At 45.3% G+C, this 12,977-nt stretch overlaps 1 protein-coding gene across 11 annotated transcripts in view; it reads left to right on the top strand.

Moving 5' to 3' along the window:
* Positions 1–12,977, top strand: part of dennd5b (DENN/MADD domain containing 5B) — a 119,470-nt gene that overhangs the window by 73,181 nt on the left and 33,312 nt on the right. For all 11 annotated transcript variants that reach the window (XM_029116954.2, XM_029116952.2, XM_029116953.2 and 8 more), the window contains 2 exons: positions 7,459–7,646; positions 12,218–12,796. In XM_029116954.2, the coding sequence (XP_028972787.2) occupies positions 7,459–7,646; positions 12,218–12,796 (767 nt within the window). The remainder of the gene's footprint in view (positions 1–7,458; positions 7,647–12,217; positions 12,797–12,977) is intronic.

Here is a 12,977-nt window from a genome sequence, read left to right as displayed (position 1 = left end):
AACATGTGCAGGGGCGTGGTTTTGTACATACATAGACACATCTTCTATAAGGATAATGATATTATGATTCAACTTGTGTTAAAAAAGATGATACAACCATAATGACTAAAGATTTTTTTTATCATCCATATGGTGGCGCTATGGTGGTTTCCCACATTTGCAAGCTCACCATGCTCAACCCGTTTAAAATAAAATCTTGAAAAGAGGTGTCTAAGTCCATCTCCTCCCAAAGAATATATTTGCAATTGAGACCCATTAAGTCTGGCCTAATGTTTTTTTTTGCAATTCCGAATTTGTGAAAAATGCTTCAAATACTAATTCTATAGTATCAAATGACCAATGTTAAGTGTGATTACATTTGGTACACATGGTTTTGAGTTTAGTTTATGTGAAAGATGTTTCCATTTGGCCACATGAGGATTCTAGTGAAGAGGAAAAAACATAAATGTAATATTGTTTACCGCTATGGACTTGAGTTGGATTTGTGTCCTTTTGGAAAAACTGCAATCTGGCTACTCAGCTTAATGCTGAAACACGCTAAATGGTGCTTGCATTTATTATCTTTTTGGCCACGGGAGAGTAAACACTGCTTTGGCTGCGGTTTATGAGATTCTATAAAAAAAATGCCCTTGTATTGCTGTTATGAAAATAATGGTCTTATAGAGCCTCTTGTCCACCTGTACCACCTCCTCCCCCCTGGGCTTGGTTAACAGCTGGTTTTAGCTAGTTTTGCATCATCATGAGCTTTTCTCTTCTCTTCTGAGATCCTATCTGATATGGATAAGTCCAACTGTCGAGTCACAGTTTCGCTATGAATATTCAGCCATGTCCTTTGACAACTAACACCTGCATTGAAACACAGATGCAGATCTAATACTTTTTGTCAGCCTAGCATTTTTCACTTGACCCTAATGCGGCATTGTGGTCTACTCTGTCTGTCTGGGATGTTTGCAGACAATGCAATGCGTTTTTCTACTTATCAATATTATTCAATGCACAGAACCCTCCATTGTAATGCAGGGTTGGATGTTGGTTTAAAAGTGTAAAGGCCCTAAATGTTATGACTGTTCTCACAGAATATTATTATTAACAATTTTTTCTCTACATTGCCCCACCCCATGAACATTTGCAGGTTGCTTTGATATTTTTCATATCAGTGGAAACTTTGTTCCTAAATCTGTCGGGTGAAGCGGACTATTAAATTAGATGGGGCTAGTGTCAAATCAGCACAACTTCGTAGGTGTTAATGAAGCCTGTTGAGACACAGTTTACTCATATTCATACATTGATAATGATTTGTTCAGATAATGCTATCATAACAGCGGCTAAGAGAGGAATGAAAGATTGCTGAGGCATGGGTAATGCCCCATGGATAATCATCACTAAAAATCTTTCTTTTTTTTGCGTCACAGAGCATTATCAGGTTAAAATCCCTTAACTTGTTGATACTTAAAATGGGTTGCCTCATTCTTGTGTCGTTATTGAACTTTGCTGTGGTTTTATTCTTGTGTGATTTAAAGAGAGACTAGTTTCCCACCGGTAATTCCAAAAAGGCATGTTCAAGCAATGGACCTTCTTTTTTATTTTACTAGTATTTACAGCATTTAGCAGACCTTAGCATTGAAAGTGCCACACTACCAACTGAGCTATATGGGACATATTTTTTGATAGTTTCTGCTGCTGGCATTTGCAAGTAGTTACCAGTAAAGTTATTGGGAGTGTTGATATAATAAAATAGATGCTTATGGGCAAAATGTGTATAGTTTGTGCAATTAAAAGGAATTGGAATTTGAGTTTTCTGTGAAGCTTTATTTTATGCCTAATAAAATAATGAATGAGTCCCAATCTGTCTGCAGCCAAATCCAGCTTTCCCCTTAATATTTGAGTATTTTAGGCAATTTCAGGATTTTGGCTCAGGCAGTATTTGTTTTATACAGCATCTGTGCTTTATTATAAGAGTGTGTGGGTGTGCCTTCCAGCTAGCAAGTTTAGTCAGCAACTCTCAGATTATTCTTTTGGTTGCATCTTTCAGTTTCACCCACGTGTTCTCACTTTCTTGCTTTTTCTCTCCCACACTTCCTCTGTGCTTCATCTCCCAGTATTTCCCCTTTGTCTTGTTTTTTTGCTCTAAGATCTAATGGTAAATACACCATAACTGAGTACCTCACTATCCCTGGGATTCAAAATGACTCCTGTTCCATGTTAGTGGTCCTGTGGTGAAAGTCTTGGCTTTGTATCTACACTCCTCGATCAGATGTCTTTATTCATATTTTTCTCATAAATATCTTAATATTCACCACTCCAGATGCCAATTTACCACATGAACACATCCCCCTTTTCACAAAAGACCCCCTTCTAACTCCATGGGAGGCACAACAGCAGGAGGGGTAAATTATGTCCTTTTTCAGCATTGCATTCAGTTCTAATGCCTACTTGTTTGTAACCAAGGAGGCCTCAAAATTAAGAATTAGAGGCATTGAGAGTGGCTAATGGGCTCACACTAAATTTGTTATTGGCCACACGTTCGCACATCAACACAGTTAAGAAATGATTTATGGCAAGGTTTTTATACGTCATACACAACAGTGTGTTATTAGTAGGGTTCGTATCACATGAAAAACATAGCAAAAAAGACTCTAAAGTGGAGAATTACTCAGCTGTAGTTCCTTTTAACTGCTGTTTGTTTAACACACAATAACCATGCATTGGTTTCAGGAACAGAGAATAGTAGCCAGGGTGGGACCTTGCTCTGTACTCTTGTATTGTGTAGAGCTAGGACAGTAAACATTCAACACCTACTGTAAGGGCCCCTTATCCAATGCATTTTGCTTATAATAGGTTCATTACACAAGTAGTATACATTTCTTTGACTATAACAGATTTTAGTCAGAAGTAGCCTCCTTTTGCTTTGATGACAGTTTTGAACATTTGGTATTCAAGAGATAGTCACCTGGAATGCTTTTCCACCAGCCTTGGAGTTCCCTCATATCCTAAGCACTTGTTGTCTCCTTTCATTCACAATCAGTCTATGCAGAGATGCCCAGACTTCCCTCTCCCTAGACACTTCCTCTAGCTCTTCCGGGGGGATACCGAGGCGTTCCCAGGCCAGCCGGGAGACATAGTCCCTCCAGCGTGTCCTAGGTCTTCCCCGGGGTCTCCTCCCTGTGGGACGGGCCCGGAACACCTTCCCGGGAAGGCGTTCAGGAGGCATCCGGAACAGATGCCCAAGCCACCTCAGCTGACCCCTCTCGATGTGGAGGAGCAGCGGCTCTACTCTGAACTCCTCCCGGGTGACCGAGCTTCTCACCCGGGTGACCGAGCTTCTGCAGAGGCGTGTCAACCCAGACAGCCCCACAACATCCAGAGACTTGAGGTACTCAGGGCGGATCTCATCCACCCCCGGTGCCTTGCCACCGAGGAGTTTCTTGACTAACTCAGTGACTTCAGCCCGGGTGATGGACGAGTCCACCTCTGAGCCCTCAGCCTCTGCTTCCTCAATGGAAGACGTGACGGCAGGATTGAGGAGATCCTTGAAGTACTCCTTCCACCGCCCAACGACATCCCCAGTTGAGGTCAACAGCTGCCCACCTCCACTGTAAACAGCGTTGGTAGGGCACTGTTTCCCTCTCCTGAGGCGCTGGACGGTATGCCAGAATCTCTTCGAGGCTAGCCGATAGTCCTTCTCCATGGCCTCACCAAACTCCTCCCTGGCTCGAGTTTTTGCCTCCACAACCACCCGGGCTGCAGTCCGCTTGGCCTGCCGGTACCCGTCAGCTGCCTCAGAAGTCCCACAAGCCAACCAAGCCTGATAGGACTCCTTCTTCAGCTTGACGGCATCCCTTACATCCGGTGTCCACCACCGGGTTCGGGGATTGCCGCCTCGACAGGCACCAGAGACCTTACGGCCACAGCTCCGAGCGGCCGCTTCGACAATGGAGGTGGAGAACATGGTCCATTCAGACTCAATATCTCCAGCCTCCCTCGGGATCCAGTCGAAGCTTTGCCGGAGGTGGGAATTAAAGATCTCTCTGACAGGAGACTCGGCCAGACGTTCCCAGCAGACCCTTACAGTACGCTTGGGTCTGCCGAGTCTGTCCAGCTTCCTCCCCCGCCCTCGGATCCAACTCACCACCAGGTGGTGATCAGTTGACAGCTCCACCCCTCTCTTCACCCGAGTGTCCAAGACATACGGCCGCAGGTCAGATGAAACGACGACAAAGTCGATCATCGACCTACGGCCTAGGGTGTCCTGGTACCACGTGCACTGATGGACACCCTTATGCTTGAACATGGTGTTCGTTATGGACAAACTGTGACTAGCACAGAAGTCCAATAACTGAACACCGCTCGGGTTCAGATCAGGGGGGCCGTTCCTCCCAATCACGCCCCTCCAGGTGTCACTGTCGTTGCCCACGTGGGCGTTGAAGTCCCCCAGTAGAACGATAGAGTCCCCAGTCGGAGCACTTTCCAGCACCCCTCCCAGAGACTCCAAGAAGGTCGGGTACTCTGCACTGCCGTTCGGCCCGTAGGCACAAACAACAGTGAGAGACCTATCCCCGACCCGTAGGCGCAGGGAAACGACCCTCTCGTTCACCGGGGTAAACTCCAACACATGGCGGCAGAGCTGGGGAGCTATAAGCAAACCCACACCAGCCCGCCGCCTCTCACCATGGGCAACTCCAGAGTGGTGAAGAGTCCATCCTCTCTCAAGGAGTGTGGTTCCAGAGCCCAAGCCGTGCGTAGAGGTGATCCCGACTACCTCTAGTCGGAACCTCTCAACCTCACGCACTAACTCAGGCTCCTTCCCCGCCAGCGAGGTCACATTCCACGTCCCTAGAGCTAGTTTCCGTGTCCGGGGATCGGGTTGTCTAGGCCCCCGCCTTCGACTGCCGCCCGATCCTCTCTGCACCGGCCCCTTATGGTCCCTCCTGTGGGTGGTGAGCAGGAGCTTGGTCCGCATTGCCGGCAGTAAGTCAGACTTGTTCCCTGTGCATGTTGGACTCCGGCAGGGCTGCCCTTTGTCACCGGTTCTGTTCATAATTTTTATGGACAGAATTTCTAGGCGCAGCCAGGGGCCGGAGGGTGTCAGGTTTGGGGACCACACGATTTCGTCTCTGCTCTTTGCGGATGATGTTGTCGTGTTGGCCCCTTCAAGCCAGGACCTTCAGCATGCACTTGGACGGTTTGCAGCCGAGTGTGAAGCAGTGGGGATGAAAATCAGTACCTCCAAATCCGAGGCCATGGTCCTCAGTCGGAAAAGGGTGGCTTGCCCACTTCAGGTTGGTGGAGAGTGCCTGCCTCAAGTGGAGGAGTTTAAGTATCTAGGGGTCCTGTTCACGAGTGAGGGAAGGATGGAACGGGAGATTGACAGACGGATCGGTGCAGCTTCTGCAGTAATGCGGTCGATGTATCGGTCTGTCGTGGTGAAGAAAGAGCTGAGCCGCAAGGCGAAGCTCTCGATTTACCGGTCAAGCTACGTTCCTACTCTCACCTATGGTCATGAGCTTTGGGTCATGACCGAAAGGACAAGATCCCGGATACAGGCGGCCGAAATGAGCTTTCTCCGCAGGGTGGCTGGGCGATCCCTTAGAGATAGGGTGAGAAGCTCGGTCACCCGGGAGGAGCTCAGAGTAGAGCCGCTGCTCCTCCACATCGAGAGGGGTCAGCTGAGGTGGCTTGGGCATCTGTTTCGGATGCCTCCGGAACGCCTTCCTGGGAAGGTGTTCCGGTCCCGTCCCACCGGGAAGAGACCCCGGGGAAGACCTAGGACACGCTGGAGGGACTATGTCTCCCGGCTGGCCTGGGAACGCCTCGGTGTCCCCCCGGAAGAGCTGGAGGAAGTGTCTGGGGAGAGGGAAGTCTGGGCATCCCTGCTTAGACTGCTGCCCCCGCGACCCGGCCCCGGATAAGCGGAAGATGATGCTATGCTATGCTATGCTATGCAAATCATACCTGTTAATTGAAATACATTCCACTTGATTACCTCATGAAGCTGGATGAGAGAATGCAAATAGTGCACCAAGCTGACATCAACGCATAATGTGGCTAGTTTGAATAATCTACATAACTAAATATTTTTTAACTGTTTTGGGGGTTGCTACATGATATGTTATTTCATGGTTTTGATGTCTTCACAATTATCTTGAAATGTGGAAAATAGTCATAGGGGTGTTGAAACCTTTGACTGAACAAATTTAACATTTCAACAGTTTGGGTGAAATTGTGCATTATTTGAATACATTTCACAGGTGCCAATATTTTTGTTTACATTTCCTCAAAGGGTTTTTAAGTCTAAAATGTGCTGTTTGTATAAGCATCTACAACTATATACAGTATACAAAATATGACTGATCACGCATAAACACTGTCTTTTATTTAAGGATAGTGGTCATATGAAGACATTTATTACATTGTTGTTCAACACCTTGACATGCCTCACAGCTTCTGGGACACTGTCATTTTGAGTGACAAGACCAAAATAGAGCTTTATGGTCACAACCATAAGCACTATATTTGGAGATTGCTCAACATGGCCAATAGTGAAAAGAATACCATCCTCACTGTGAAGCATGGGTGGTGGCTCATTGATGTTTTTGGGGGGTGTGTGCTCTAAAGTCATGGGAATCTTGTGAAAATGTATGGCAAAATGAATTTATCAGAGCAGCCAATATTGAACAATTTCTGCCAGGGTATGCAAACCTATGAGCACAACTGTATGTGTGCAAGATGGCTATATGTTTATTTGATTTGAACTGCAGGATGATTGTGAACAGTCAGACTGTAGGGAAGGTAGACGCACACTCGCATAAGAGGAAAATGTTGGGTTCCCTGGCTCTCTAGTAGAATATCAATTGTCTGGGTTTCTGTTTAATGTCTGCCTAAAAAAGCGTAATGCATTTTGAATGAAAGTGCACAGAGCCCCCTGCGCCTCAGCAGCAGGCAGACGGAGGAAGGCTGTGGGCGCGAGTGACGAATGGGGAGAGGGCTCGAGGGACGGACTATAAGAGGATAAATTGATATAGCGCAGAGTTGTTTTATTATGGAGTTCAGTCAGGCTTACAGTCTGATGAATTTAATCATATGTAATGATGGAACTGCTGAACTCAATACCAACTCCCAGACAGAGAACGCTGGCCCAATCTTTACTAGAAAGGGGAGACAATGCAGACCAATGTCTGTGGATGCTCACACACACACAGACACACACACACACACACCCTCTCACACACATAGCACTGGGATTAAATGGAATCCATTAAACCCGAATTACGCTTCCCCCGATCTTCCAAAGATTCAGTTTGATTGGTTGATTAAAGTTTTTCTCTGTTCCTCTTTCACCCCTCCCCCACTTTCCATATATATTTTTATCTCCTCCCTACCTCCACCATCACCCCACTCCTCCTCTGCCCCTTCAAACATCTCTTCCCTCTTTTTCCCCCATCACCTCCCTCTGTCCAGACTACCAGCAGTTGATGACTGTAGCAGAGGGCATCACCACCCTGCTCTTCCCATTCCAGTGGCAGCACGTCTACGTGCCCATCCTGCCCGCATCCCTGCTACACTTCCTGGATGCCCCTGTGCCCTACCTGATGGGCTTGCAGTCCAAGGAGGGCACTGACCGTTCCAAACTAGAGCTGCCTCAAGAGGTACTTACTGGTGGGTGGGTGGGTGTGTGTGTGTGTGTGTGTTACTGGCTCATTGTGGCTGACTACAGACTGTCCAAGGCCATCAAGCCTCGACTGTCCTTGTTTAGCCTCGCGGACACAGGATCCTATTTAAACCAAACAGGATGTAGAAATGCAGACCGTCATCGGAGAGGGAGCTCTATTGGAAGCTCATTGAAGTCAACTGAATAGGGTTTAAACCCTATCTTCCACAGCCCAATGAGTTTGTATAGAAACTTACTTTTCCTCTGGAGATTGAACTGATACTGATATTTCACCAGGAAAGCCTGTGCGTGTCTGTGCCCCTCCCAGTCCTCCAAAAGCCAAGAGCGATGAAACCGCTGGTGTGTGGCGTGTGCTGGGGAGCTGAGATGAGACTCCTTAATGTTCAAGAACATCCCAGCGAAATGTCCCCAATTCCCCTCTTTCCCAGTCCCATTGCCACCATTTGTTAATCCAACGCATTTTACACAGCTCCAATGTCATCCTTAAGTTCGTGGACGACCCAACCATCCTGGGTTTTATTACCAACAATGATGAGAACGCTTTCAGAGAGGAGGTAAAGAACCTGGCTACATGGTGCCAGGATAACAACCTCTCTCTCAACATCTGCAAGACTCGGGAGATGTTTGCGGACTTCAGGACGCGGCAGAGTGGGGGAGTCATTCCCCCATACTCATCGATGGAGCTGAAGTGGAGAAACTCTTTGACTTTAAGTTCTTCGGTGTGTTTGTCAAAGAGGACTTCACTTGGTCCAAGCAAGCAAACTCGGCAGTGAAAACTGCCCAAAAACTACTATACAGCTCTGGAAAAAATTAAGGGACCACTGCAAAGCTATCAGTTTCTCTGGTTTTACTATTCATAGGTATGTGTTTGAGTAAATTTAAACATTTTGTTTTATTTTATGAACTACTGCCAACATTATTCAAGTATTTATTTGCAACTGGTCAAAATAATCAATGAAAGACCTCAAGTGTTGTCAGACCTCAAATAATGCCACGTAGACAAATCCATATTCATTTTTCAACAAAAAAATACAAATGTTTTAACTTAGGAAGAGTTCAGTAATTAATATTTGGTGGAATAACCCTGATTTTTAATCACAGCTTTCATGTGTCTTGGCATACTCTCCCCCATTCGGTCACATTGCTGTTGGGTATCTTTATGCCACTCCTGGCACAAACATTCAAGTAGCTCAGCTTTGTTTGATGGCTTGTGACCATCCATCTTCCTATTGATCAAATTCTAGAGGTTTTCAATGGGGTTCAGGTCTGAAAATTAGGCTGGCCATGACAGGGTCTTGATCTGGTGGTCCTCCATCCACACATTGATTGATCTGGCTGTGTGGCATGGATCATTGTCCTACTGGAAAAAACTATTATTGGAATCGGGCAGAAGGAAGCAGGATTTCTTCCAGGATAACCTTTATTCATGCGTTCCTCCACCCAATTTCACAGTGGGTGCGAGACACTGGCTTCTAGGCCTTTCCAGGTCTCTGTCTAACCATTAGACGACCAGGTGTTGGGCAAAGCTGAACATTTTACTTGTCAGAGAAGATGACCTTACTCCATTCCTCTATGGTCCAATCCTTATGGTCTTTTGCAAACTTCAGCCTGGGTCTTCTTTGCTTCTCATTGATGAAGAGCTTTTTTTGAACCGTCCTCGCTTTGCACTTTACCCCAACTGCTGTTTGCCATTCTTTTTGTAGGTCTCATGATGTCATCCAATGGTTGTTGAGTGACATTCGAATGAGTTGACGGTCATCTCGGTCAGTGGACACTCGTTTTCACCTTCTGCCAGTCTGTAGCTTTGTTGTCCCCAATGTCTGTTGCTTGCCCTTGTTCTTATGAATCGCCGTCTTTGAAATTTTCAGGATGGAGGCAACCCAACAATCACTGTATCCCGTTGCTAGTAAACCCAGAGTTGAACCCTTCTTTTTCTCACTCACAGCTTTTCGTTTAAACTCTTTTGTCATGCTGAATAGTAATTTTATTGTCAAATTACCTACTTGCACTGTTTTTGCCATCCAGCTGGTCCTATTACAAGAGGATAGTGATGACCGCAGCAGTGGTATTTATACCTTTCCTCATTAAATTTTATTTGGTTCAGGTAATCACCTAATCAGTACCTTATTACGTAAAATGAAGTGTGCCTGTGTTGGAATTTAACATACACTGGAATGGAATGGCTGCCATACGTGTAGAGATGCTGATTTTAAATATATTAGGAGTGGTCTCTTAATTTTTTCCAGAGCTGTATTTCTTGAGGAGACTCAAATTTGGCATGTCTGTAAAACATTCTCACCAACTTACACAGTTGCAGCATTGAGAGCATCCTTATAGGCTGCATTACAGCCTGGTACAGCAGCTGCAGATCGCAAGTCCCTTCAGAGGGTGGTGAAGTCTGCCCAGTGTGTCATCGGCTGCCATCTCCTCTCTGTGCAAGGCATCTACCATACACAAGGAAAGCATAGAACATCATCAAAGACTACAGACACCCAGGCTTCAGTCTGTTCACACTGCTACTGTCTGGTAGGCGCTACCGGAGCATTGGGGCACACACATCCAGACAGTTTTGCTGTCAGACCATAAGACTACTAAACCAGCAACGCTGATCTATGATCATATTGATTGCACATGAACATTCCAAATGCTCCGAGGTCTTTCCATATACATTCAATGTACATTAAAATATGATTTTGTATGTACCATTCCCAGGGATATCATACATTTTATTTATAATATTCAATGCTTCTAACCATATTCCCCATTCTACGCTGTTTAAAATTGCTGCTAGTTTACATTATGTAAAACATATATATTTCTTAATTCTACGTAGATGTTGTGTGCCATGTCACAGGAATCTCACTATTCAGTATGATGCTGTGCATTTGATAAATATTGGGTGCATTTGATTAAAAAAAACTTCAACTGAACATAATTGGAGTCAGTGCTACATCCAACGAGCTGCTTTTATCATCTTCTCAAATTACAATGTTTTCCCCCCCTGTTCTTTTCTGATCCCCTTGCTGAGTGCCATACTTGAAAATGTTTTAATATCTTTAGTTATACATTTGGAGTGAAGAAAGAAGGAAGGGTGGACTTCTCTTTTAAAACACAGGCTCTGTAGATTAAGGCAATCTAATTTCCATTTCACATCAATCATATTAGTCATGTTTGCATAACAATACTGGCATGTGTTCATACACATGGACGCGAGTATATACACACAAACCAATACCCTTGGACACAGATGCAATCATTTTAATGTCCTTAACTCATCTTGATCCTTTCATATTTCAAGTTGAATCTTAACAAGGAAGAACCCTGAGTCAACAAAACCTAGTGTTTAGCAATACAGCCTGTAAAATCACAGAGCAGGTTGCATAATAAGTTTTCTGGATCTCTTAAATTTGCCTACCAATCTTCTCCCATACCTTTAATAAACCTCAGTTAATCCAATCCATTACAGCTCATTTATGAGCAACGACAGTCGATTCAGGATGTTTGTAATATACCGACCCCAAAACATTTTGAGCTATGAACCTGGACCTCGGGCCAAGCTGTTTTGCTTCTCATATTAAGTATCCCAGAACCTATATGTTTCAGGAGAGTGCTTCTCCGGCAAACAACGGCCAGTAAGGTTACAGGTGCCCATTTGCCCAACCGACCCTGAGGTGTCACTATAGTGCAATGGGGCAAACCTCTCATACCAGTTTGTGCCACTCTTGTGCTGGATTCCTGGGCCCTGTCAGTATGTTGCGGATGGGGTCGCAATGGCACAACAGTGATGTTGACAACTGACCAACTTGGGAGTCCTTATGTTAATGTAATTTCTTCAAGTGTACATTAGTAAACTTTATCCACAGGCGCGGTTAGAGCCCAGGAATTATAGGTATACACAAAACAGCATCTACACCCCCAGTCCCACTGGTCTCTGTGGCTGGAGAACCAGCCTGTATACTAATAATGTTTCCCCAGTCACAGTGCTTAAGAGCTCATATGAGGGAGTGCATTGTGCTGGAATAGCAGAATGCAGGATTAGATTGGGACTTTGGGAGAGAAAGCTGAAGTCCTATTTTACCTCAACTTACCTGTAAACTGTTCCAGTAGTTTTTTGGGACTGGTCATCTGTTCATGACCAGTCCCATGCCCCAACACACACACTCTGAGAACAAGCTGCCCACTATTTTTAATTCCTTTTTCCTTTTTTTGCTGCCAACCCTGAGTCTAATACTGAGTAACTGAAGATGCGCTCTCAGATTATTTCATAATTTCAGTCCGTATTTTTGAAAGGGTTATACACAAGCCAAAGGGGTTTAGTAGGTTAACCATTTAATTAAAAGTTTACAGTTATACACTTTTTTAAAGTGAAAATAAAGAATCTTAGCGTTGGAAACGCCATACTCTACTCACTGAGCTACAGAGGACTGTTTTGTGTGATAATGTTAGTTACAGATGTAATTTCTTCAATATTTGTTGAATTTATCCTCAAAAGAGTTCATCTTTGTGTTGTAGTTGTTTAACATTTATTATATAACTTTCTCCTACCAGGCAAACCTGTGCTTTGTGGACATCGACAACCACTGCATCGAGCTACCTGAAGACTTCCCCCAATTCCCCAACAAGCCTGAGTTCATCCAGGAGCTTAATGAAGTCCTCCTCCGCTTTGGCATCTACCCGGTAGAAGGCACTCCTCTGACCTCCACACCTGCCTTCACCACCACCAACACTGGGTCCATCTCTACCCGCAAACATGGACTGAAGAGCCAGCAGGCCCTGCGGGAGTTGGAGGATGATGGGAGGAATGGGAACCTAGAAGGAGAGCAGTTAGCCATGTTGGAGCTCCTCCAAGGGAATGCTACACTGGAAAAGCTCCAGGCTCTAACCAAGAGGACAGGGGTCCATGTTGAGGCTCTGAGGGGGATAGGGGGTGGGGGAGAAGGCCTTGGGGGAAGGACGGGGTTCGAGGAGGAGGAACTGAGGAACGCTAAGCTCAACGTACAGCTGAGGGAGGTGTTTGCTTGCAGGTTCACCACAATGTTCGCCGACTATGAGGCCTTCGTCATCCAGAGTGCTCCAGACCTTGAGTCCTGGCTCACGAACCGGGAGCAGATGCATAACTTTGACAAGGTTAAATGGACACTTAAATTGACACTTATAGGTGCACACACAGTTTACCTTCGTCTAACAAGATGTTTATTTCGGTCTGCGTTGTGGGATGTATAACTTCACTCCAGGATTACCATGTTTCTGACATAGATTCAGTTATTCTTACAGAATCACAATCACTATTGTTGTTCCAATTTCCGTC

Source organism: Esox lucius, chromosome 23 (assembly GCF_011004845.1).
Source record: "Esox lucius isolate fEsoLuc1 chromosome 23, fEsoLuc1.pri, whole genome shotgun sequence".
In the NCBI taxonomy this organism is placed as follows: Eukaryota; Metazoa; Chordata; class Actinopteri; order Esociformes; family Esocidae; genus Esox; species Esox lucius.
The sequence above is the reverse complement of the archived record's forward strand: the minus strand, read 5'-3'. Positions and strand labels throughout refer to the sequence as shown.